This window comes from Coloeus monedula (assembly GCF_965178545.1).
Source record: "Coloeus monedula genome assembly, chromosome: Z".
Classification (NCBI taxonomy): domain Eukaryota; kingdom Metazoa; phylum Chordata; class Aves; order Passeriformes; family Corvidae; genus Coloeus; species Coloeus monedula.
In genome coordinates this window covers 67,510,673-67,537,763 of record NC_138822.1, presented here as the reverse complement: position 1 = coordinate 67,537,763, position 27,091 = coordinate 67,510,673, and the positions used below count along the sequence as shown (strand labels likewise).

Here is a 27,091-nt window from a genome sequence, read left to right as displayed (position 1 = left end):
GTGTTGATTAGCAGCTCTTTGGGCCTCATCCTCTGCTCCCTTGGAGGTTATCTTACTTGCTCACACTTGCTAACATTCTTGCTAAAACGAGGGAAAACTACATCCACACAGCAAAAAGCATTTCTAACATTATATAGTATCTACTTTAATACTTTGCGAGAAGCCAATACTATAATATATGTTTATAAGATCCTGAGCCAGGAATTCAGCTATCTTTCTTATCTCTGACAAGTCTGGTAAAACAAAAACCAGCGGCAAAGAGTCATTCCTAAGTTTGAGCTGTCCGGGTAGGTTAATCTGTTTCGTTTTGTTTTTTAAACATGTAACCTGCTTAACACAATTTAACCTTTTTTTTTCTTCTTTTTTTAATTCCAGCAAAAGCACATGTCCCGTTACTATTACGCTAATGCTTGACAAAGGTGTCCGTAGTAAAATGTTCGCTGTGCCAGCTGCGGCTCGGCGGCTCCTGCCCCGCCAGGCGCCGGCAGCGCCATTCCCGCCCCAGCGGCCGCACGTGAGGCGCCGGGGCGCGCCCGCGGAGCCCGGGCGGGCCGCGCGCCCATTGGCTGCCGGGCGCGACACGTGACGACGCGCCGGCAGCTGCACGTGTGGCCGCTTTGAGGGGTGTAGGCGGCAGCCGCCATCTTCTTTTGGTGCGCAGCGTCGTGGGCCGTGGGAAGGAGGTAGGAGAGGGGTTGGGCGCTGTTCTGCGGGAAGCGGGATGCTTTTCAACGGGAGCACCCCCGCCTCTTCCATCCCCACCAGCGCAGCGCCCGGGTCGGGCGCGCGCATCCCCGCCTGCAGGGGTTGGCGGCGCCGTGTTGGCGAGTCTCGGTGCGGGGCGCCATTTTCTTTTCGTTTGCGGGACCCTCCGGAGCCTGGCGGGGGACGGGCGCTGATGTGTTCTGTTTCCTGCAGGCAGGTCTGGCAGGGCGCAGCATGATTGAAGAAGACTGGAATGCGGAGATAGGGGACGAGGCGTTATTCCTATCCCTTGAGAAGGTAGGCGTGGGTATGGGGGGGCAACTATGGCGGTGTTTGCTTCTTTTCCCTTTCCTTTCTCCAACCCATGTCCCTGCAACCTGTATTGCTGTTGGTTAGTGGTGTCCCCTGTTCAGTGATTTTTGCAAGTATGGTAGGCAGCCGTAGGAGTTCACTGTTCCTGAGGAGTTTTTCTCTGCACTAGCAATTTGCTTGCTGCTGTTTTGTTAAGATATTAGTGCCTGTTTTATGCTTAAGTGGGTTTGATATGTTGTCTGTGTATAATGTGATTTTTGGTAACGTTCAGGTGCAAACAGTATGCCACTTAGTATACTGAAATTCAATAAACTGGAGTAAGCAGAAGGATGTGAGAGTTTTAATTTCAGAAGGTGCAGAAGGCAACTTTCAAGCGCATGACTTAGTAGCTGTGTTTGTATTTACTTATTTTGGTAGGCCTGAAGTCATCATGATGTTGTGCCTTTTTTCTTTCTGCAGGTTAGCTTGCTTGAGAGACCAAATGACCCCTCATCTGTTTTCAGTCCAGGTGTAGATTCATCTGGTATGTGAAAGGCACTTTTAACTTTACTGATGTTTGGAAGAGTTGATCCCTTGGGCATTGTACAAGATTAAAGGAAAAGAGAATGTTATTGTGCTATTTTCATGTGACCTCCATGGAATAGCAACATTAAATTATATAGAGAGCATTATGAGTAGGCTTTCCGTTTGACTGTCAACCCTTCTTTATTTACTGCAATTATGTAGTAATGTACAACTTCTAATGAGTCAAAGATTGCTTTGAATTTTAACTTCGTTCTTTTTTTTTTTATTATAGGTACTGATGAATTTGTGAACACACAGTGTCAACCAGTGAGTAGTTTTGGTAGAGGAAGAAATTTTGCAGCCAAAGGTAACTTCCAGTAGTGGTTTTCATCCTAATGGCTAGTTGATTATGATACATTAAATTTTGGTGTTCACCAATTTCAATCAGCAGGCAGGTTCAACTCCATGAAAGTAGAGCTCTGTCGTGCATGACCATCATTCTGAATGTCCTCCTCTTCCTCTGTCTTTCCCTGGCTTTATATATTGAGCCTGATACCACATGGGATGGGATCAGCTTTCCTGGCTCTGTCCCATCCCATCTTGTGCTCCCTCTTTCCCTTTGCTGGTGAGGTGGGGTGCGGCATGGAAAAGGCCTGTGTGAGCACTGCTCAGCACTAACTGAAAACATCCTTGTGTTATCAACACTTTCTGGCAAGTCCAAAGTACAGCCCCGTGCCAGCTGCTTTGAAGGAAATTGACTCTATCCCAGTCAAACACAGCACAGTTTATTCTTTGAAAAAAATCTATACCATTTCTGCATCCTTTGGGTCGAACTGCATTATGATGGGGGAATGCTAGATTTGTTTGATGGAGGGCACTGATGACAAGCAGTTTCACTGTAGACTCTCCAGCAGCAATTGTCAAGTAACTCACAAGCTGTATTTAAGATCGATTGTATTTATAGGTACTTAGGATACTGTCTTTTGCATGTGGGCCTTTAAGATGTAATTTTTGTATCTCTTTGGAACTGATGTGGAAAAGCCAAACTGACTGACATACTGGTAATAGACACCAAGCATTGGTGGAGAAGAAGCCGCAGATGCTGTGCTAGGAGAACTTCATGGTGTCCTGTACCAGATGGTGCTCTTTGTCGTTACAATATGATAGAGCAGATGTTCAGCTGAAGAATAAGGACTAAAGAGTAAATCATGACCTAAGCTGGTTGTTTGGTTCTTAGATAACACCTAAAACTTAACAGTCTAAAATGTGGAATACCTTGTTTATACATATAACTGTTTATTTCTTTTATCTTCCCATCAGGAGAGTGACTAAGGAAAGGGATTAGAAGCAAAAATACATTACATACTTGTCTCTGCCAACTGAATAAGCAGTTCTGAGTAAAAAAAAAAAGTAGAATTTGATAAATCTGAAAGACATATTTTCAAGTCCTTGTTTCATAGCAGGCAGCAACTGGCATTGCCACCTTATTCTACAGTACCAGTTAAGAAAACTGTGAAGGGACAAGTGCTGTCAGTTGCCCTCAAACCAGAAGTCTGAATCAATCTGCATCCTTACAGAAGATTTGAAGTTAGTGGCTTGGTTAGCATATACGCATGTAAAGTCAAATAGTTAAAAACCTAATGTTTGATTTACTTCTTGAAATTGTATAGAAGAGCAGTATTGTTATCTGTCAGACTTCTTGGCAAAAAGTATTCCCTGTCTTCATTTTTTTCGTACGTTTAGGCAAATCGCTTAGTTATATTAAACTTTTATGTGGAGTCATGAAACAAGGACTGAGAAGAATAATTACCAGATATAAGACATTTGACCTGCACATCAAAATTAGGCAAACTTCAATTACTGTGTGCTGTGCTGTACTGCAGGTTTTCAAGAAGGCAATGGAGGAGATGCTGTTACACAAAACAGAGGGTTTAAAGGATTTGGACAAAGTGAGAGTAAGTTTTTGTATTGACTTTGTATTGGTTTGTATGATGGCAGCATACACCAGTCATTCTTTGTGGCTTTGCTCGTTCCGTGAGAACTAGCAGTCAAGAGTGAAAGCTTTGAAATGGCTTCTGTTTGTCAGCCAGATAAAAGGCACTTGATCTGCTCATGCAGGAATGGGCAACCTTCCTTACTGTGTGCTATGCTGTATTGCAGGTTTTCAAGAAAGAAACGCTGTGGATGGTGCTAGTACACAAAGCAGAGGGTTTAAAGGATTGTGTGGTGGCTTTGGACAAGGTGAGAGTTAAGTATGATGGTTTGGGCCTTTTTTTTCCACACTGAGTAGTTTTTGTGGGTACGGCATATGTTTAGTAAATCTTCCTGGATTTGCTTGCTCCCTGAGAATTACCACTACAAGGGTGAAAGCCATGAAGTGGCTTCTGCTTTTCAGCCAGATAAATGGCATTTGTACACACAAAATTGAGCAAACTAGGTTATTTTGTCTTATGTTGTACTGCAGGTTTTCAAGAAGGTAACAGAGAAGATGCTATTACACAAAACAGAGGGTTTAAAGGATTTCATGCTGGCTTTGGACGAGGTGAGAGTAAGTTTTTTTTTGGTTTTTTTTATTGACTGGTTTGTATGATGGCAGCATACACCAGTCATTCTTTGTGGCTTTGCTCGTTCCGTGAGAACTAGCAGTCAAGAGTGAAAGCTTTGAAATGGCTTCTGTTTGTCAGCCAGATAAAAGGCACTTGATCTGCTCATGCAGGAATGGGCAACCTTACTTACTGTTTGCTATGCTGTATTGCAGGTTTTCAAGAAAGAAACACTGTGGATGGTGCTAGTACACAAAGCAGAGGGTTTAAAGGATTGCGTGGTGGCTTTGGACAAGGTGAGAGTTAAGTATGATGGTTTGGGCCTTTTTTTCCCCACACTGAGTGGTTTGTATGGGTACGGCATATGTTTAGTAAATCTTCCTGGATTTGCTTGCTCCCTGAGAACTCCTACTACTAGTTCTGGTTTTCAGCTGTATTGTGGAGTATGAATGGTCTCTTTAAAAAACGAGTGTTACTGGGTATAGTACAGTATAGGTTGGAGTTAATGAAGTTGTTGTTGGGACTGTTGCACTGCAGATTTTTTTGGAGTAAATAGCACTGGCTTTAGTTGTAGTATTTCATTTTACTAATGTGCATATGGTTTAGAAGAGCTGATCAAGCAGCTCCTGCCCTCTTGTCAGCCGTTCAGGTGAGCAGGGGGCAGTCAGTGGGCCATTTGCATGCAACTGGAAACACTCTAGGAGTGCTAGTGATGAGGAGTGGGCAAACTCGGGTGTGGCCTTTAGTGAGGGTGTGACATGGCAAGTAACAGGAGTGGGCCAATGGGCATGGTAGTGCAGTGAGGGTGTGGCATGACAGGGACCGTGGCATGTCAATTTGTGTGGCAGTTTGTGCCAGTGGGGCACAGCCACCCTCCTGGTGAAGGATTGTGTGGTAGGTTTGGCTAGTGATTTTGGCTGGGGTTTTTGTTGTTGTTGCTGTTTTTCTCCCCACTTCCAGTCCCCCCCAAGTTTACTAGATCCAGTACTGATTTACAAATGGTCAAAAGCCATTGCTGCTGCTGCCAGCAGGAGTGTGCTAACCCAGACAGAACTCCCCCAAGAGGGAAGCAGGTGGGTGTCCAGGCCACTGGCTGCAGGGAGTGTCTGAGCCTGGTGTTAGTACTAGAGGATGGTGCAAAAAAACCCTGTTGTGGTGTAAGCAGGTGAATGATTTGTTCTCTGTGGGGGCAGAGCTTAAAGAAGAAGTGGAAAGGCTAGGGCGTATTAGGGAAAATGAAAGAGAAATAGACTGTGGAAGTTAATGCCCTTCCAACCCTAAGAAAAGCTCAGCAGATGTCAGAGGAGCCCTGTCCCTCTTGCTATCAGGCAGGAGGAGGAGACCTAGTAGATAGTGGGGGGATAGAAAGAGGTCGCTTCTTGGGGAGGTAAAAAAATTCCGTCCCAGCTGCCATTGCCTTCCCAGGTGCCCTTACAGAATAGGTATGAGGCCCTGGATCCAGAGGGCCAGGCAGATACTAAATAAAAAATTCTGTCTGGAGGGTCTCCCAGTTGCACTTACTTTGTCAGATGGATTACAACTTCAGATATTAAGAGGAAAGTGTAGTTCTAGTAGGTGACTCTCTTCTGAGGGGAACTGAGGGCCCTGTATGTTGACTGGACCCAACCTGGAGGGAAGTCTTCTGCCTCCCTGGGACACAGGTACAGGATATCACTAGGAGGCTACCCGAACTAGTTCATCCCTCTGATTATTACCCACTGCTGGTTGTCCAGGTTTGCAGTGATGAGGTTGACAAGAAGGGCACCAGAGCAATTAAAAAGGACTTCAAGGCTCTGGGTCGGTCAGTTCATGGGACAGGAGTGCAGGTGATCTGCTCTGTTCCTTCAGTAGCAGAGATGAGTCATGAAAGGAACAGGAGAACCCATGTTACCAATAAATAAGGACTGGTGTCATCAGCAAACTTTGGTTTTTCTGATCATGGGGCAATTTTCAGAGCAGCAGGCCTGTTTGAGTCAGGCTTTGTCTAACAAGGGCAAAAGGATTATAGCCCAGAGTTGGCATGGCTGATTGAGAGGTCTTTAAAGTAGCTTTGAAGGGGGAAGGGGATGAAACCAGGCTTTCCAGAGAGGAGGCTAAGGATGGTAAGCCAGAGTCAGGGGTGAAACCAGCCCCTCTGAAGTGCATGCACACAAATGCATGCAGCATGGGTAACAAACAAGAGGAGCTGGAAGTTGTTGTACAGAAGGAAAACGCTGATGTAGTAGCTGTCACGGAAATGTGGTGGGATGACTCACACAAGTCAAGTGCTACAATAGATCTCTGCTTGCCCTTCAGAAGGGACAGGCGAGGGAGAAGAGATGAAGGGGTTGCTTTGTATATTAGAGTGGCTCTCAACACTATAGGATTTAAGATTACTGATGATAAGGTTGAGTGCCCATGGACAAGAATCAGGGAAGGGCTAACAAGGCTGACATCCTGGTGGGAGTCTTGCAGGTCACCTAACTAGGATGAAGAGGTGGATGAATTCTGTAAGCAGCTGGAGGATGCTTCAGGATCACCAGCCCTTTTTCTTTTAGGATTCTTTAACCTACCAAATAATCTGCTGGGAACTCAACACGGTGGAGAAGACGTAGTGTAGGAGGTTCTTGGAGTGTATGGAGGACAGCTTCTTGTCTTAACCTGGGGTACTACAGGCCTGTCAGTCTGACCTTGGTGCTCAGCAAGGTTATGGAACAGATCATCTTGAGTGTGGTCGCATGGCACATACAGGATGGCCAAGGAATCAGACCCAGCCAGCATGGATTTTGGATGGGTGTCTCCTGCCTGACCAATGTGATCTCCTTTTATGACCAGGTGACCCAGCTGGTGGATATGGGGAAGGCTGTGGATGTTGTCTACCTGGTCTTCAGCAAAGCCTTTGACACCATCTTCCATAGCTGGAAGAGCTGTCAGCCTATGGCTTGGACCATGTGCTGGGTTAAGAACTGGCTGGACAGCTGGGCCCAGAGAGCTATGAATGGTGCTGCATTGAGTTGGTGACCAGTCAGTTGTGGTGTTCCCCAGGGATCTGTGTTTGGCCCAGTCCTGTTTAATATCTTTACTGATGATCTGGATGAGGGGATTAAGTCTGCCATTAGCAAACTTGCAGATGACACTAAGTTGGGGGGGTGTGTGTTGATCTCCTGGAGTGCAGGAAGGCTCTGCAGAGGGACCCAGACAGGCTGGATTGGTGGGCTGAGTCCAGTGAGATGAGGTTTAATAGGTCCTGGTGCTGGGTCCTGCCCTTGCAGCACTACAGGCTGGGGCAATGTGGCTGGACAGCAGGCAGAAAGGGACCTGGGGGTAATGATTGACAGCCAGCTGAAGTTGAGCCAGGGTGTGCCCAGGTGGCCAAGAAGGCCGATGGCTTCCTGGCCTGGATCAGCAATAGTGTGGCCAGCAGGACCAGGGCAGGGATTGTCCCCTGTACTGGGCACTGGTGCACCTTGAGTGCTGTGTCCAGTTCTGGGCCCCTCAGTTTAGGAAGTACATTGAGGTGCTGGGCTGAGTCCAAAGAAGGGCAACGAAGCTGGAGAAGAGTCTGGAGCGCAGGTCCTATGGGGAGCAGTGGAGGAAGCTGGAGGTGTTTATCCTGGAGAAAAGGAGGCTCAGGGGAGACCTCATCACTCTCTATACCTGCCTGAAAGGAGGCTATAGCCAGGTGGGGGTTAGCCTCTTCTGCCAGGCAACTGGTGACTGGAGAAGAGGACACAGTCTTAAGCTGCTCCAGAGGAAGTTTAGGCTGGACGTTAGGAAGAAAGGGTGATGAGGCATTGGAATAGGCTGCCCAGGGAGGTGATGGAGTGATTGTCCCTGGAGGTGTTTAAGAAGAGACTGGATGTTGCGCTTACGGCCATGGTCTAGTTGGTGAGGTGGTGTTTGGTCAAGGTTAAACTTGGTCTTAAAGGTATTTTCCAACCTAGTTGGTTCTGTGATTGTGTAATTTTATACCCTGTGTGCACTACACTGTCTGTTGCAGGTACTAAAGATGGCCAAAGGGATATTCCTCAAAGGGATATTCCTCAGTCTGGAGTGCTTGGCTTTAGAGAAAGTGGAACACTTGCAGATGGTGCAGGTGAGACTTTAGTAGCGGGAGTGAGCCGTACAGATTTCTTTGGTGAGTTGTGGTGATGTAGTTCTGTTACCTTGGATGGGACTTGGAGCAACCTGGTCTAGTGGGTGGCATCCCTGCCCATAGCAGGGAGGTTGTAACTAGGTGACCTTTAAGGTCCCTTCCAACCCAAACCATTCTATGATTACTATGCATTTTCAGAAGTATTCTTTGATATCTGAAGAGCAATTGATTTGACTCTATTTCATCTAGATCAACTTAATTTTTTTAGATTTTTTTTTCAAATAATGATTTTTAGTAACTTATGGAGGCGTCACGCTAATACTCATAGAGGACATAAACTGCGTCCTTAATGCATGATAGTAATTCTTTTCTGTTAAAAAACAAGTTGCTTTTTTTACAAAACCAGCATATTTTTTATTCTTTCAAAAAAATTAGCACCATTTTCCCACCTTTTGGACTGAATGCCATTATGGTAGGGGAATGCTAGACTTGGCTGACTAAGCAAGACAGCAGCACTCTGACGCAGGGCACTGATGACGAGCAGTTTTGCTATAGACACTCCTGCAGCAATTGTGAAGTAATTTGCAAGCTGTATTTATGGATACTTAGCATACTGTCTTTTGCATGTGAACCCCAAAGATGTAGTTTTTACTTAGTTAATCAATGTGGAAAAACGAAACTGACTGACATACTGGTGTACACATACTGGTATACCCTAAGGGTTGGTGGAGAGGAAGCCACAGATGCTGTACTAGGAGAACTTTATGGTGTCATGAACAGATGATGCTCTTTGTTGTTACAATATGATAGAACAGCTGAATGCTTTCTGGCAAAAGAAAAATTCTTGTCTTCATTTTTTCATATATTTAGCAAAATCACTTAGTTATATTGTACTTTCTGTGTGAATAAAATAAGGACTGAGAAGAATAATTACCAAATACAAGGCACTTGACCTGCACATCAGAATTAGGCAAACTTCAATTACTGTGTGCTATGCTGTACTGCAGGTTTTCAAGAAGGTAACAGAGAAGGTGTTACACAAAACAGAGGGTTTAAAGGATTTCGTGCTGGCTTTGGACGAGGTGAGAGTAAGGTGTTTTTTTTTTTTTATTGACTGGTTTGTATGATGGCAGCATACACCAGTCATTCTTTGTGGCTTTGCTCGTTCCGTGAGAACTAGCAGTCAAGAGTGAAAGCTTTGAAATTGCTTCTGTTTGTCAGCCAGATAAAAGGCACTTGATCTGCTCATGCAGGAATGGGCAACCTTACTTACTGTGTGCTATGCTGTATTGCAGGTTTTCAAGAAAGAAACACTGTGGATGGTGCTAGTACACAAAGCAGAGGGTTTAAAGGATTGCGTGGTGGCTTTGGACAAGGTGAGAGTTAAGTATGATGGTTTGGGCCTTTTTTTCCCCACACTGAGTGGTTTGTATGGGTACGGCATATGTTTAGTAAATCTTCCTGGATTTGCTTGCTCCCTGAGAACTCCTACTACTAGTTCTGGTTTTCAGCTGTATTGTGGAGTATGAATGGTCTCTTTAAAAAACGAGTGTTACTGGGTATAGTACAGTATAGGTTGGAGTTAATGAAGTTGTTGTTGGGACTGTTGCACTGCAGATTTTTTTGGAGTAAATAGCACTGGCTTTAGTTGTAGTATTTCATTATACTGATTTTATACCTTATATGCACTACACGTTTGTTACTTACAGGTACTAAAGGTGGGCAGAGGGACATACCTCAGTCTGGAACTCTTGACTCTAGAGAAAGAGGAACAGTCGCAGATGGTGCAGGTTAGACTTCTTAATAGCAGGGTCGAGCCATACAAATTTCCTTATTGGTGATTAATGACTAAGCAGTTCCTTCCTAATTCTGCCAAATATTGTCGTTTTTCTCCCTGTTAAGAACCTTCTGCAAATATTAGGTATCTTGGTTGTATGTGTGCAAAAGACACGTTTGTAACTTGTTTGAATTTTAGTTATTTAATTTTCAAAGCTGTCGGTTACATAATTTTTTTTTGTCTTGCTGCTACTGGTTCAGTTAATGCATGGTGAAGCAGAGGTGCTAACCCCAGAATTGAAAGTAAGCCTTAAAGAACTTGCCAAGTTGTAAAAGAGTTGATCTAGACTTTTACCCTTCTTCTACACTCTGTAAGCAGAAATCCTTTGTCAGTGCTGACAAGATGTATAGCTCTGACAAGCCACTTCTTCCTGATTTAACTTTATTTTAAAGTTGGGGGGTTTTTTTGTTGTCTGCTAGGGATTTTTCACCCATAGTCCTGCTGTATTCTTTTGCCACTGATGCTGCTGTACTTGGCTACGTATATGTTGTCCTACCTAGAGCATAGTAATACATTATTCACAAAAGTACCATAATTCAAATTAGGAATGGGATTAAACCATTGGTAGATGTCTGATATTCTCCATGTAAGCACACCTTGTGTGATAATCATTAAAATATTTTTCATTGTAGAGAAGATGGCTAAATGGCTCTTTACTCAGAGGGTGAGTTCCAGTGAAACACTAGAACAGACTCACCAGAGGGCTTGTGGATACCTCATCCCTGGAAGTGTTCAAGGCCACATTCAGTGGAGCTTTGAGCAATGTGGTCTAGTGGAAGGTATCCATCCTGTGGCACAAGGGTTGGATGATCTTTAACATTCCTTCCAACTCAAACCGTTCTGTGATCCAGTGATTATATATACATTTCATGTATACGTTTTTCAGAAGTGATCCTTAATACCTGCAGAACAGTTGGTTTGCCTCTATTTGACTTAGTTCAGCTCAGTTTTTTTAGATTTTTAGTTCAAATAATGATTTTTAGGAATTGAAGTGTTTATAGAGGCAACGTGCTAGTGCTCAGTGGACATAGCTGCAACCTTCACACAGAATAGTAATTCCTTTTTCATGACCATAGTGTACTAGTGTCGTAGTGTACTAGTAACATACTGTATTAGTGTGTTAAAAACTGTTCTGGGTATTGGTATGCAACAGTTGCACCTATCTGTATAGAATTTCATGTTGAAAGAGAATTCTTCAGAAAGAGTGATTTGTTGGCATGGGATGCATGTCCTTGTGCCATAAGAGCATATGTCTGTCTGGACGATAAAGAAGCCTAATTTAATTTTTGTGAGTAGCTCTTGAATGTGAGGTCCTTGAGTGAATGTGAGACATGAATGCTTTACACGTCTGACTTTGTGTGTAGGTAAATTTTAGGTCTCGTAGTATAAAATTAAGTTCTGATAGAACGAACGTATGGAATTTTGTGCCTTCCTGAAAAAGGGAGGGAAATCCAAATGACGTCTCACTGAACTTCAATAGCTCCATACTTAAAATAGTTTATTTTAGCTTCTCTTTATATTGCTTGTGAACTTCTAAGTGTTTGTGTTCTTAAGGTCCAAAGGTGACTTACGTGCCCCCTCCTCCATCTGATGATGAACAAGCCATCTTTGCCCATTATCAGGCAGGAATGAATTTTGACAAGTATGATGAAAATGTTGTTGAAGTGTCAGGACTGGACCCTCCAGCAGCACTGATGGTTAGTGAACTGATTAATCTCACAGTTTATGTGAAGCGTGATTTACCAGGGTGTGTAGTCGGTTTGATATTTGCAGCTAATTAAAATACTAATAAAAAATACTGCATCTTGCAGACAGTATGATGGTGGAAGGAAGTGCTCCCCATTTGAAAGATAAAAATTTGAATTCACAGTAACACTAACAAAACGCATAAATGGTCCAGAAAAAGTAATACTGGATATATAGGAAGAAAAGTCATTAAATTGCAGAAGAATACCAGTTTAGATATTGGAAGAAAGAGATCATTGACTGCAGTTTCTGGGTAGGCTGGTATAGTTATCTTACTGAAGTTAGTTACTGGGGGATCTTGAAAAATGTAAATTAACACCTGTTGGGGTAGTATTTGTTTGGACAGAGAGGTGTTTTAAAGTAATTTCTAGCCCTGTTCTCCATGGCTGGAGTTCATTGTTTAACCTATAACTTTGGTTTTTATCTATACTGGGTGGCCAGTGTTTAAAAAGAAAAAAGCTCTTTTTAGGGAAAAGAATGAGAAGTGTAGAAGGGTTAGTAGTACCTGTGTTGAAAGAATTAAGATGCAGAGGTGTTCTCCCCATCCGTCTTCTGAAAGGTGTTCTCACTGAAGTCAAACTGATTTTTGTCACCTGTGTTGCTTATTGGTCCTGGCTAGGAACGTTGTTTTTGCTACCCTTACTGGTTTTAGCACAGAAGGCCATGTGTAGCTCCTGTGTGAAATGAAACCTCGGAGTGTCAGGGTTTTCATAGCTTGCTATATGAGTTGATGTGCTTGAATCCAGGTGTATGGCTTCTGAGCAATTTTCTTGTAAGACTGGTAAGACCAGCTGAAAGCATTCACTGTCCTACCAACAGTGACATTGGAATGGCATGAGCAGATTTTAGAGACCTCTGGGGCTTTTACTTGTAGGAGCCTTGGCAATCTAAATGACTGGTGAGACTACCTCTAAAGTTAACACTCTTTAGTATTTGGATGTCTGTATCCTACAGTAAGCATTTTGGGTTTTAGGCTTATACCTTCCATGATTGTGTAATAACTGTTAATTTTTTTTCTTAGAGTTTTGCAGACACTAACATCTGTCATACTTTAACTGTGAACATTGCTAAAGCTGGATACTCTAAACCTACTCCAGTGCAGAAGTACAGCATTCCTATTATACTGGCAGGACGGGATTTAATGGCATGTGCCCAGACAGGATCAGGAAAAACTGTAAGCATTTTGTGCAGTATTCATTCTACTGAAAGCGTGTTATTGGAAGCAGTTGAGGGGATGCTTCGCTGTTTGGCATTTCAGATGCCTGACTGCTTGTTGTCTAATAATTTCTCTTGCACAGCAATGGCAGGTATCAGGCACAGATAAGGATGATGATAGGGTTGTCACATTTTGGGCTTTATTCTTTATTTCAGTAAACTAGTGTCTTGATACAGCAGGCCATACTTCAGAACTACAGCTGTGGATTCGGAAGTATAGGCAGGCATTCCTAGAAACTGCTGATGAGAAGACTCAGCAGTTGAAAGTAGGGATTTTTGTGTTGTGTGGGATTTTGTGGGGTTTTTTTTTTAGTGGGGTTTTTTTTTTGTTTGGTTGGGGGTTTTTGTTTGTTTTTTATTTGGTGGGTTTTCTGTTTTGTTGGGGCCTTTTTGTTTTCTTTTGGGGTTTTTTTTGATTGTTTTGTGTGTGGATGAGTTTTGTATGTTTTTAGGTTTTTTTCAAGCTTACGCCAGATTCTAACCATGTTGTGCAGGTTTGTCATACTTAGTTTGATGAAGTCTGATCTGCACCTGACTTGATTTTAGGTGATTCACTTTTAATCGTGGAACAAGGTTGAGAATTGATACTAAGTTGAAAGTTGTCTCAACTTTTTAAATTGTCTAATGTACCCAAACCTAACCACTGACAGCTGGTGGATGGGAATGTTTGGTTATGAGGTGTAGCTTTTTGCTGTTCAGTGTGGAATCCTGGTTTTGTTTTAATGTAGCTTACTAGTTACTTCTTTTGAAAGACTTCTTCCCTTTGCAGAAAGGGAAGTATCCAAAACCTATGCTCTAAATACTTACTCTGAATGCTTTTGGGACCGCTGTGCAGATGTGGTTTTGTGGGTAGCTAGTCTTACTTGGAAGCAAGTGTGCTGGTGTGGTGCAGCTGTGTTGCAAACGGATCTGCCGTTTTAGTAATCTGGACAATGTTAGTCCATGGTTACTTTACAGACCTACTGATGATAATCTATAGCTTTTAAGTACACATTAAGGATGGTTTTGGTCTTGGTTTACTTAATTACCAGGGTATATCATCAGTGCATGGAACCGTATGGAAAGTTAGCCACTGCATGATTGTATTCCTGTGTTACTAGACTGTTAAGATCCAGAGAGATACTTTTATACTATTTAACAAGGAGAAATAAGCTTAAATGTTCTCTTGTAGGTTCAGGTCAATTGTTTTGCAGTCTGATTTCCTTTATCATTGTGTGCACTGTCATTCAAGCTTTAAGATTGATACGCAGGTTTTAATGGGACTGACTAAAGCTTTTAAGACTTAAACAGCACAAATAGTACTGTGTTTTTTTTTTTTCCTCCAGGCAGCCTTTCTTGTACCAGTTGTGGCCCAAATGATGAGGGATGGTGTAACTGCCAGTAGCTTTAAAGAGCAGCAAGAACCGGAATGTATTATTACTGCCCCAACTAGAGAACTGATAAATCAGATCTTCCTAGAAGCAAGAAAATTTGTGTATGGGTAAGTTTTTGCACTGTTGCCTGGTATTGATTATTACTTTACTTGAATCAGCAGTGCTTTGTTTTTTCCATAAGTACTTGCAAATATTTTTGTGCCAATCAAATTACAAACATTTGAGTTTAGATTGTAATGAGTTCACATTATAATACTGGCTAGCAAGTTTCTTACTATATGACTAGGGTTTTAAGTGCCTAATCTTCCTGATATTGGGGTGGATGAGTGCCTGAATGGAAGGCTTACTCCACCTTGAAGAGGAGATAAGTATTCAGCTTGTCACTGATGAGAAAATATCTTAAATTTCTTAGAAGAAGTGTTAAGAGCATTGTCCTGTCTGACCATCCAGGAGCCACTCTAGCAGTCATTCTGATGCCACCAGGAGGGACTTCAACTGCTGGGACTGAAGTCCCTTTGCAGCAGGTGGCTCTGGTGAGCTGCTGGCGCCCTACTTGACTTTTTACGCACACTCTGAGAGTCAGATGAGGCTTCCTCACTGACTTGACCCCAGGTTTCCCATAGCAGAATCTCAGACCTCCGTTTCCCTTAAGTAATTTCATTGTTGTGCAGCAACGTGTAACAGCTTGAGCAGGATGTCTCCTGAAGGGACCCCTGAACAACAGAATCACTGGGCTTTTATATGGTCACAGTTTATGTACCTAATATTCTGAGGTCTTTTTACTGAGTTATTTGCTCCTGCAGAGTCTGAGTGTTAGGTCACCTAGCTAGTGATGCAGGTCCCTGTGCCCTTTGTTAAGCAAAGGGTCAGCACCAGTTCATGATCTTTTGCCTGGGCTCCAGCCATTTCCTGCCACTCAGAGGGAGGTCAATCTGTAGCTTGCACTGCAGCTGCACACTGAGCTACCTGCACTAGATGTATTCAATATGAAGAAACTTACTAGCTTGCCTTTTGCAATTTATACTTGCTTTACTTTCATCTTTGCAAAATGGAGGTGGATGTTAATGGGTTTTAGTTAACTTTCAGTGATGGTTTCTAATAACTCTTGCTTCCCTGTGTTTCTGGTCTTGGGCAGACACGTCACAGCTCAAAGAAACTCTCTGAGCTTTCAAAACAGAACAAAAGGTTTAAACTTGTTTTTAAGTCCTTGAATATTGTGGGGGAGTACATTTGTACTAGATTTGTCAATAATGTTTTCACTATTAAGTAATAGGTTTTACCACTGTACAGAAGAGAACTAAATCTATTGTATGTAACAGTTTGTTACTGTTTGGAGGTGGAATGCAGGACAACATCGCTGCAAAATCTGGTGGGATAAATTGTACTTGCCTTTGTTCAAGCAGCTTACACTTGGAGGCTGGCTGTCCTCAGGAGGAGTGATCATGTTATTGAATGATCAATAACTAAGGATGTTATTAAGAACAGCTTCTTAATCTTTAAATCTGTTATAACTTTGTAGCTGATTCTGTTCATTATGCTATTTTAAACTAGATACAGATGATTTTGCCATAAAATAACGTTTCAGTCTAGAACTTTCTGCTACAGCTGGCCTGCAGTAAAAATGAGAACGAGTTAGTGTCAGGATGTGAATATATAGTGTCTAAAGAATAGCATGCTTATTGATCAGTTCAGATTTATGATCTTAGGCTCTTTAATTTGCAAATAGGAATATGAAATACATATATTAATAGTGGATAAATATTGAAATTGTAGGATTCCAGAGGGAATTTCTATTCTTGACTAAAGCTTTCTGAAAAGTTTTGATTAACTTTGTTAAAAATTTACCAGGCTTGTCTAATCACCATTGTTGCATATGAAGCTGAATTAGTATCTTCAGGAAAAGACCATTTGAATTTGGGTGTGAAAATACTCCTAGCATGCATGTTAAAATCTTAGCAGAAGGTTATAAAGATGAGTTTGTAAACATACTTCAGTGCTGCATATGGTGGTTCTTGCTTAGAGAAGGGGTTTTCTGCAGAAGAGTATCTGATACCGCTCTACTTGGTAGATCTAACCAAAAAGCCTGCTGGGAAGAACACTGAGTAGTATAGTCTTTGAATGGATTTGCTCTCTAATCCTTGAGTCACACACTGTATGGCCAGTGTGATTAGCTGCTTTACAAAGATTCCATACGTGTATTTTTTTGTTTTGCCCTTTTAAGGTCTGCAAAGTTTACTTCTGAACTTCTAGAGGCGTATGTGGTGGTGGTTCTGCTTTTTCTGAGTATGCTGTATAAAAAGGGACAAAATCTTTATACCATTTTGGCTGTTTCTGTTAGTAGGTCTCAGTTGAAGGGAGAGGGGAGAATGCAGGTGAAATCAAGTGTTTGTTCCTAGCAAGCCACTTGGGCAGCCTCTGTTACATAGTGTGAGGGTGAACTTCAAGCTTACTTTGAGTGAGTTTCTGGTTTTGAGTGCTCTTTTTGGACCAAGCTGTATGCTGAAGGAGTTAAACCACTCTTTAGCTCTTACTATTTTTTTGAATTTTCATGAAACAATACTGTTTGCATACTTACACAATTAATCCAAATTTTCTTCTGCATAATAGAACTTGTATAAGGCCTGTTGTGATCTATGGAGGTACACAAACAGGCTATTCGATTCGTCAAATAAAGCTAGGCTGTAATATACTTTGTGCCACTCCAGGAAGGCTTCTAGACATCATTGGAAGAGGAAAGGTAAGATCTTAACACTTCATCTAAATTCCCTAAATACTTTCACCTAAAAGATAGAGTACCATCTTTCATTCTTTAAAATCACTAGAAACAGAGATTGGTGTTCAGTGGATCTATCAGTATGCTGCCTTTGTACAGGCACTGAAATACAAGTGAGGTTTTCTTCTATTTAAATTCCCATGATGGTTTTTGAAGGAGTAGCCTGAGTCTAGATCCCTTCTGTTCCTTTCAGAGTCAGCTGGAAAATACCAGTCTAAATCAATGCAGTGGTCATGGCAATAAAATTTTATAGCTTAAATACATGGAACAGCTTCTCTTAGTTCTTGTGGCATATTCCATGGTAGATGTTCACTTGGTGTCCTGTTTGTTTTGCTACAATGGCTTTTTGTCTATCTGGAACTATATTTTCATACTGATTCAAAATACAAAAAGTCCAGGTTATATAATACTTTATTTGAATTTTTGTTTTCCCAGTCATTGTAAATTCATATTGAAATTGCTCTGTGTTACAGTGGTAACTCAGTGATGTTCACCGAACAGACAAGGTTTGGAAAAGCGCTTCTTGGTGATAAACTGGAGATTAGTTTTCTGCAGTTGTCAGGCTTTCACTAAAAGCAATAGTCTTGGTCAGCAACAGTGAAGTTGTGATAGTCTTAATAATGCTTTCTGACATAATTGTTTTTCAGAAAAAAATTTTTTTTTGAGAATGTTTAAGGGTTACATGAGAGAACCTTTCTAAAACTCAAGGCATAATTCCAAAATAGGTGGGCTGAATTATAGTTGATCTCTAGGCTCTGTGTTTACATTGCTGAACCAAGTTCTGAAGCACTGTGGTGTGTGCCTACTGCTAGAAGTAGTGCAGATTAAAAGGTTGAGTGGAGGTTGAGGTGTGAACAAATCATAATACTTCCATTTTTTATTAACTTGAAAGAAATAAATAAAAGATGGATTTTGGCAATTAGGATCTTTTTGAAGTGTATACTGTCAGTGAACCAGTAGTGTTTTTCTTTGACTGAAATACTTGCAGATTGGCTTGCATAATGTGAAATACTTGGTGCTAGATGAAGCAGACCGCATGCTTGATATGGGTTTTGGCGCAGATATGAAGAAGCTGGTATCTTTCCCAGACATGCCACAAAAAGACAAACGCCAAACCCTAATGTTCAGTGCTACTTTTCCTGAAGAAGTTCAGAGGTGAGTAGAATAAAAATAGAAATATATCTGAAGATGTACTTGTATAGAACTAAATATCTGGGGAGTTAAGAACACTCCTAATTTTTGAAAGCTTATAATCTTACTTGAAGATACTGAAAGCTATGATATTTACATTCCTTGCTTGACTGAAGCAGGGACTCTAAAACATTAACTGCTTAATTTAGGTGAGAACTCCAAAGTAATTTAGGAAGTGGTCTGAAGGCTTTTAAATTCCACTTCTGCAGAAGTCTTCAGGTTCCTCTTTTTGGTTTCTTGTTCCTCCCCCATCGCATCTGTGCAAGCTGAAAACTAGTGATGCTGCCATTTCACCAGCACTGATGGCATTGTCTTTGGCTAATGAGACATACCAATTATTGCTCAACTTACCAGTGTTTGATACACAGTTCTTACTTATGTAGATAATTGGTATTTATTTTCAGTAGTTTTAAAGTGTCCAGATGTGGGTTTACAATACATCTTGCGTATTTACTACTTATTACCTTTAAAGTCCTCTTTCTTAAGGGAGCAGTCTTCAACAGATGGTAGTATGGTTGCTGAGTAACAGAACGAAACAACTAATTCCCTGCATGCGGATGGAAACTATTTAGTATTTCTTCTGCTTTTCAAGACACCAGCATCTGAATACTCATTGTCAAATCAGAAGAGTCTAAACTTCAGTTGGAGCAGTACAAATAATTTTGGTGACTCTTGCAGAGATTACAAAGTGTGTTGGTACTTCCATGACTCAAATCCTGACAACTTACTTCTATCTTCAAAAAGTCTGAAAGATCTTTTTTGAGGCAGGGAGAAAATACTTTTCTGTAGTTGACTCTCCTGAATGAAAGAGGGGAATGGGCTGTTTTCTTCTGTTAGTCAAGTAGTGCTGACTACTGATGTGGAAATGTATCACCTTTCTTAAAGCAGGACTTGCCTGTTGTGGCTTCGCTTCCTTGTCAAGACTTTTTTCATAGGTTCTTTGTATGGAAAAATAATCTTGTAGTGAACTAATAATGATGTTGCTTGCTCAGCTGGGAATCAAGAATTCAAATGATACTGTACACAAGTATAGTTTGTGTTCATTCCATGTGTTTACTTGTCTCTGCAGGGATGTGGTCTCACTTTTCAGTGTATCCTGGGAAGAGACCAGGCATGTGTATCTCCCTGTAAGATACACAGAGTGCTCTGATTTGCTGAGGTTTTGGGTTTGAAAGAAGAATCTGGGTCCCTTGGTCTCTAGGTCTGTTTTTATCATTGTGATTTTGCCCAGGCTTTTGTTATGTCCTTTTGTTGCATTTGTTGGGATGAATCAAGAGTAGTCTAACTACCAGCATCTGAAAGGAGGAGATTCCTTGAACTGTGAAATACATTTATGGTCTGCTGCTGTTTAATGAAAAAAGATGTACCTTTCTACTGTCAGTCCTGCAGGATTTACAAGTGCTTGGTGGAAGACTTCAGAAACCTGAGTGCTTACATCATAGTTTGGAACTGCATAATAACATTAGAATCATAGGAGCATTTAGGTTGGAAAAGATCCTTAAGCTGATTAAGTCTAACCATTAACCCAGAACCAGCAAGTCAACCACTAAACCACTGCCCCCAGGTGCCACATCTGCACATCTTTTAAGTACCTTCTGTGGTGGTGATTCCACTGCTTTCCAGACCAGCCTGGTCCAATGCTTGACATCTTTCAGTGAAGATTTTTTTTCCTAACAGCCAGTCTAAGCCTCCCCTGGTGCAACTTTGAGGCTGTTTTTTCTTGTCCCTGTTCTTGTAACCTTTTGAAACTGAAATGCCTAAAGGTAGTGTTTGCATTTTAGAGTGTGAAAACTCTTCTTTTCTGGAGTCATTTCATTACTGGATTTAATGCTTTTCTGGTGCTGAAGTCAGGAAAGCTAATGATTTCCCATACTCTGCTACTGGGAGGGCTTTAAACAGTATATTATTTTGGTAGTATTGGACAAGGTGCTTTCTTTGGTCCTCTTGGGTTCAGATAGTCCTGCATTTCTGTTCAGTGAATATAATCAGATCTAATTTTAACATAGTGCTTGGTTTTATACCTGGATTTGTTTCTGCTATTATATAGACCTTTGATCTGATAGTTGTCTCTCTTTCTGTACATGTGAGTTGAGAGAACCATGTATTTTTCTAGTTGACTGGAGAACTTCAGTTTAGTGTGTGAGGCTTTTACCTCCCACTAAAAGGCTGTGGTTTAATCCCAGCTGGCAGCTAAGTACTGTACAGCTGCTCACCCTGGAAGGCTACTCCAAGGTCTCCCTGAAACCTTCCTGTCCCCAGGCTGAACAATCGCACCTCTTGTCAGCCTGTCTTCCTAGGAGAGGTGCTTCAGCCCTGTTACCAGGTTAGTGGCCTCCATGAACTCATTCCAGGAGGTCCACATCTTTCTTATACTGGAGACCCCAGAGCTGAACCAAGGTGGAGTCTCACAGTATCAGAGTAGAGCGCCATAATCCCCTCCCTTGCCCTGCTGGCCACATTGCTTTTGGTGCAGCCCAGGGCACAATTGGCTTTCTGGGCTGCAAGTGCACCTTGCTGGGTCATGTTCAGCCTCTCATCCACCAGCCACCCCCAAGTCTTTCCCTCCAGGTCTAATCTTGACCCATTGTCTGTCCAGCCTGTACCTGTCCTGTCCTATCAGCCTGTGTAAAAGGTTTCTCTCCCTCTTTTTTATAAACCCCCTTTAGGTACTGGAAGGCTGCAATAAGGTCATTCCAGGCTGAATGGCCCCCACTCCTCAACTCTCTTAGCTTGTCTTCAGAGGAGAGGAGCTCCAGCCCTCTGATCATCATTGTGGCCTCTGTGCATCCTCTCTGGCATGTCTATCTTGTGTTGAAGAAGCCACAGCTGGATGCAGTACTCCAGCTGGGATCTTAAAAAAGCAGAGGTAGAGTCCCTTAACCTGCTGGTCATGTATCATGCAGCCCAGGATGTGGTTTGTGTTCTGGACCGAAACAATGCAGACTCTCCTGGCTTTTTAAAAAATGTACATAAGACTACTTGTACTGTTCCTCACAAGATGGAGGATAAAATTATTTGTTGTAAGTGTTGCTTAAACATAAATGAAAACCTGTGATTTTAAAGCAAAAATAATTGCATAGTATGTTTCACGTTGCTCAATTTTGTCTCTTTTTCAGGCTAGCTGGTGAATTTTTGAAAACTGATTTTTTATTTGTTGTTGTCGGACATGTGGGTGGAGCATGCAGTGATGTTCAGCAAAGTATTCTTCAAGTTTCTCAGTATTTCAAGAGGACTAAACTGCTAGAAGTTCTACACAGCATAGGTAACTTTCCTTAATGCCAGTTGTTTACCAGGGAAGTCAAAATTGCTTGGTTTTAAACTTGTGTTTAAAAGGTTTCAAAGGTTCTATGATTTTATTGTCTGTTACATACTTTACAAGACTGTTGACGAAGCTTGAAGCAGAACTTGGAGAATTGCAGGTTTTTAGGCATATTTCTTTAGGGATATTTCATAGAATCACAGGATAGTTCGGGTTGGAAGGGGCTTGTAAATGTCATTGAATTTAGTCTAATGCCCAGTAAATGCCAGTGACTCATCTCTAGTACTAGCAGACAACCTTCCTAGACGGTTTTCTACTTTATATGGTCGGTTACAATACTTCAGCATCTGGGGGTATTACCTCAAGATTATAGGTGTATTAAAATTACTGTGTGAATGTTTGGGCCTGTATTTTTTTAGTGTCTGGGATTTTTCCATTTTTATTCTATATGTCTTAAGTTTTAGTGCTGAAGACTGAACGTGCGTTGGGAATTAAAAAATTCTGTGGAATCTGCTGTTCAGTGCTCAGGATAATATGCTGCTTTTAGCCACATTCTGTAGAAAGGGAATGCCTGCTTGTCTCAGAGAACAATGTTTGTTTCCTCCTTTTATTGGGGTAAACAGAATGGGTGTGTCTTCACTCAGTTTCCATATTGATCTAGAAATTGATTGGATTTAATTAGCTCAGAATAGGGTATTCATTACAGTCATACTTTGAAGACTTTACTCAAAATGCCTGCCTGTATTAAGTGTTGATATCTGTAGGTAAGTGCAGCTCCAAGTGGTGAAAGTGCATCATGTTTCAAACTGCAGTGGCTTTAAACTTCTGTTCACCATAGGTAATGAACGAACCCTGGTCTTTGTGGACACAAAGAAAAAAGCAGACTTCATTGCATGCTTTCTTTGTCAAGAAAACATACCAGCCACTAGTATCCATGGGTAAGTATTTTTAAAATAAAAGTCACCTAATAACTGTGTCTTTTAAAAGAAGTTTTTCCTGAGAACTCAAATGTTTGGCCGTATCTGTGTAGTTTAGCTTGCCATGTGTTCTGACAGACATCATAATATCAAGGTTGAAGAAGGGCTAAAATTGTCTTAGCATGCAGATGCAGGATGTTTGTGTGTATCCCGTGGCTGTTGGATTTATAGGTGTGTGAAAGCCACACAGCTTTGGAGAAGATCTGGCCTTCCATTCCTGGTGAGTCTGTATTGCTAACCTACAACTCCCTTGTGTGGGAGGAGGGTCTTAATACATTTCTGTAGAATTACTGTACTGTGAGTTGAAGTATACTTACATAGAGAATAACTAGTTCAATGGAAGCTGTTAAACTGTAATGAATGTTACTGGTTTCTGATTCACTTTACCTTTTTGAGTTGAAGTTAGGACGGTTACTCTTTACTGGAGTAGTGGTCGTACCAGGCTTCACTATATATCTCATGTTGAGATCCTAAAGAGCACTGTTTAGCTTTCTAATTTATTTTTGTATTTGGACAATAAAGAACATGAGTGAAGTTCTGACCCAGTAGTTAAGTACTGGATAATCTGTAAATATTCTTTAAACAGGCAAATGCCACAGCAAATCTAGTTTTCTTGTCATGGTGATAAACAAAAAGACAAGTTCTGTACTGGCCACACTTTTTAGTATATTTGAAAAATGGCCTATGCAGGAGTCTAGGTAGACTTTGTCTTTGCTGTACTGGCTCCCTGCTACAGAGCTGTAGGAAAAGCACTTGTAATCAATTAAGCAAGTGGATTTTCTTAGAGAGGCAGTGAGTTTGATGCGTAATTAACTCCAGTTCGTTTAAATACCCTCAATTTCTCTAGAGACCTAAATTAAAACAGTTCCTTGGTCTTGCTTCTCCTTAGTTAAAAATTCAGAAAACGTAAACTGGCAGCCTGTGAGTTGTTTAGGTCTGCTTTTGTTTTTGTCCCCCCCAAGAGCTTCTGTCCATGAAACATGGCGTTTAAATTGTATCTTAAATAATGCTGTAGGTTTTTGGAGACATCCATTCTAACCCTTGCTTTCTTTGTAGAGATAGAGAACAGAGAGAGAGAGAAATAGCTCTTCAGGATTTTCGCTCTGGAAAATGTCCGGTACTTGTGGCAACCTCAGTGGCAGCAAGAGGTCTGGACATTGAAAGCGTTCAGCATGTTATTAATTTTGATCTTCCTTCCACCATTGAGGAGTATGTACACCGAATTGGGCGAACTGGTCGTTGTGGAAATACAGGGAAAGCAATTGGCTTCTTTGATAACAATTCAGATGGTCATCTTGCACAACCTCTAGTTAAAGTGCTTTCAGATGTAAGTTTCAAATCTTAGTGCTTAACTTTTTCTGTTCTTTTAGATTTCACTTGAATGTACTGAGCACCTGTTACATCTTTGGTACAGTTACAGAACTCTTAATCTGAATTGGTAAAGCAGTCAGTCTCTGAATTGATTTTCCCAATTGTACAGGCTCAGCAGGAAGTTCCTGTTTGGTTGACAGAAGTTGCTTTTGAGGCTAAAGGAGGACGACTCCCAGTTAATACCCAAAAGGTAGGTCTGGAAGTTAAAAAGTCTTGACTATTAGAACTTCATCTGAGTTTAAAACTGTCTTCATTGGTATATATCCAGAGTAATGCCACTGAAACTGTTTTGAGTGTAATTGTAACTTTTCTTAGTTGTGCATCTTAAAAGATACCAGTATTACTGAAAGTAATTTCAGACAAGTTGCTTGACTTGGGCTCTTACAGTGTGGCCTCTTACTTAGCTGCCTTACTCTTGATCTATAAAATCAGGATTACTCTGGAAGAAAACATTCATGCAAGCATACACAAAAGCTGTAGCTCAGAAATTTCTCTACTGCACATGTAGGATGGGAGCAAATAGTTGCTGATTATACTGTTACTGCTTGTTACGAATCACCCATTCAAATAACACACTTGACTGGAAACTTCAGCTAATTATAGCTGGATAAATGCCCCAATCTGGTCTGTGTCAAAATTATTCTTAATGTCTGTGATAGGGAGAAGCCTTCTAGTCTCTTAGTGTTGCTAATTTTAGGATTTAAATTCTGTGCATACTCCTATTTGAAAGCATTTCCTTCCTTCATGTCTTGATTCCATAACAACTTTATCATATCTCAGTTGCTTTCAAATGTTATAAATGTACTTTCTTTGAGACAATAGTAGAAATAATTGCTCTGACTGCTTACACAGTGTCTGGAAGTTTCAGTTCAAGCTCTCACTTTCCTTTCATTATTAATCTTTTCCCATACCATAATTACTGAAAGCATTGGGTGGTTTGGGTATTTCTACCTGGCTGGCTAGTTCCGTTATTAGATCTGAATCATTTTTTGGGGGGTTTTCATGAGATCTCAGTTACACAAACCTTGCTTCCTTCTCACACTTGCATCCTCACATTATAGCTGTTGTGTATGTTTGCCTGAACCTTTTCTTGCAGAGTAAGTTTTGACTCAGTGGAACTTTCTTTTATATTCCAGTTCAAGGACGCTTTATTTTTGCTTTTTCATTAGATTGCTTTCAGAGGTGGATCTCACTAGATTGCTTCCAAATGCACATCTCCAGCCTTTGTGTAGTGTCTCCCAGCATTTCATGAAATCCATCATTTCTAGGTCCAAGTCTGTCCATGTCCTTTACAACCTCTGAGTTACCAAATCTGACCATGACTCTTTGTCCAGAATAGAGTAGATTTTCAGGTGAAATCTCTCTGCTTGCGTTGGGAATAGTGCCCTTAATATTACATACATGTAGTGCACCAACTCTTTTGAGTTGGAGATCACGAGGTTCTAGTTTTTATGACACCTTCTCATGTCAGTCTGACAGAAACTCTGCGTTTTTAGTCAGCCCAGTTTTTTATGGAAAGGCCGTTTGATAATTAAATGATGAATTTGAAAGAGGAGTCTTTGGAGGATCTTACCTGTTCATTTTGAGGCAGTCTTAGAGATCACTGAGCTTTATTCTTTTTCCAGGGGAAAAGGATTTTATTGGGAAGGCAATGCAGACAGTCAGTCTTAAATATGTAGTGGAGATGGAAATTTTTTTCCCCACAATTTTATGAACTGATTTGTGTTAGGTAAGAAAAGAAGTTGGGATGTGAACTGTGGGAAGTGTTATTCCAACACTTGATAAAATCTGAGGTTGATTAAGCTGCAGTAATTGTACAACAGGGTCAAAAACCCTTGTGTTACAGGAGGTTAATGATTAAAACTTTCTATTTATTTAAAAGCAGCGTTCTGATTACATTGAGATAGGTGCATGCAGAAAGCTAAAATTGTTTTGTGGTGACTTACCATTAAATGATTGAGTGTTAATAATTCTAAACTAGGACCTGTTGTGTTTCCTAGAACTACAGAGGCAGAGGCAACATGAACGCAGGAGAAGTAAAGATGGAGTGTTCTGCAAGAGAAATTGAGTCATGGGATTAAACTACTTTATACCAAACTAGTTTGTGTTTTGTTGTGCTGTAAGTGGAATGTTGCATGAGAAGATAATCTTGTGAAGGCCTAGTTTGGGAAAGAGCTTTATGTAAGGGTTCGTCTAAACCTTGTTCTTTTTTTTGTAACATGTCAGTTAAAAAGTTTGAATCTTGTGTTATGATGATTTAAGGACTGTGAAACAGCTCTTAAGCAGTTAATAAAAGTTTGAGATGTGCACTTTGATTGTTGGCTGTGTATCACCTGTATGTCATTGCAGTTTCATGAGCTGGTATTACTTTGACATGCGCGGAATATTTTCATCTGCATGTGGAACTAAAGGTCAGTGGCTACACCCACAGTTTAGTGAAAATACGTGCTTTTTACAGAGCCGTCTTCAGAGAAGGATGGAATCCTGTATTGCATCTAGTAGAGTATTTTTAGCTTTGACTGACATAAATACTCTTCTGCTATCTCTTGCGGAAATGTTTGCTTTAGAACAAGCTTAGTGCCTTGTATCCTGAAATTTTTCAGGGCTTGCAGAAGCTATAGGAGGTAAGCAGTCATTAATAGTTTTAGGTTTCTGTAAAGTTGCTTTTTCCTTGAAGTTGTTTTTTCCTTATCAATACAGCGTGCTACAAAGATGTGTATCATTGGGTCCCAAAGAAAAGGGCAAGGTCATTATATTTTGTAGTATCTTGCACAGCTGAGCAAGCTTACAAGCTTCTCTTCTATTTAGTGCAAAGTGCTGAGATCTGTTTCTTGTACAGTCTTCCCAATCAATCCAGAGAAATAATACATACAACCTCTGCTTACAGAACTGAAGGCTTAGTACCCAGGTTTAGTGAGAACCAGAACTGACTGGACAGTACTAGGGAATCTCACATTGCAGGTTTTTAGGCATATTTGTTTAGGGATATTTCATAGAATCATAGCATAGTTTGGGTTGGAAGGGACTTGTAAATGTCATTGAATCTAGTCATTGTGGAAGAGTGGTCTTTCATTCTTTGTATGAATATCTTTTCAAAACTACTTAAATATCTACTTACAGAAATACTGTTACTTTTGTAGACTGTAATTTTACTGCTATATATTATGCAAAAAGAGTGAAGTCTTAATTGTGTACTTGGAAGTGAGCTGG

At 41.0% G+C, this 27,091-nt stretch overlaps 1 protein-coding gene across 1 annotated transcript; it reads left to right on the top strand.

Annotated features, from left to right (window-relative positions):
* Window positions 1-925: 925 nt before the first annotated feature.
* On the top strand, window positions 926-25,987 carry DDX4 (DEAD-box helicase 4). The gene is made up of 22 exons (XM_082301695.1): window positions 926-1,002; window positions 1,477-1,540; window positions 1,814-1,888; window positions 3,405-3,476; window positions 3,682-3,762; window positions 3,986-4,063; window positions 4,280-4,360; window positions 8,044-8,139; window positions 9,147-9,221; window positions 9,435-9,515; window positions 9,849-9,929; window positions 10,609-10,755; window positions 11,531-11,673; window positions 12,744-12,896; window positions 14,263-14,417; window positions 16,918-17,047; window positions 18,072-18,238; window positions 21,391-21,536; window positions 22,372-22,471; window positions 23,567-23,837; window positions 23,991-24,071; window positions 25,882-25,987. Exons 1-22 carry the CDS (start codon window positions 940-942, stop codon window positions 25,960-25,962), a joined length of 2,421 nt encoding a protein of 806 aa, XP_082157821.1. The 5' UTR covers window positions 926-939; the 3' UTR covers window positions 25,963-25,987.
* The last annotated feature ends 1,104 nt before the right edge of the window (window positions 25,988-27,091 follow it).

What these genes read in the sequence shown, in the direction of transcription:
- DDX4 (XM_082301695.1), top strand. Translation starts at nt 940, where the DNA reads ATGATTGAAGAAGACTGGAATGCGGAGATAGGGGACGAGGCGTTATTC. An exon ending in GCGTGGTGGCTTTGGACAAG is followed by an intron (nt 4,361 to 8,043) that starts GTGAGAGTTAAG and finishes TGTCTGTTGCAG; the next exon opens with GTACTAAAGATGGCCAAAGG. An exon ending in AGACAGGATCAGGAAAAACT is followed by an intron (nt 12,897 to 14,262) that starts GTAAGCATTTTG and finishes TTTTTCCTCCAG; the next exon opens with GCAGCCTTTCTTGTACCAGT.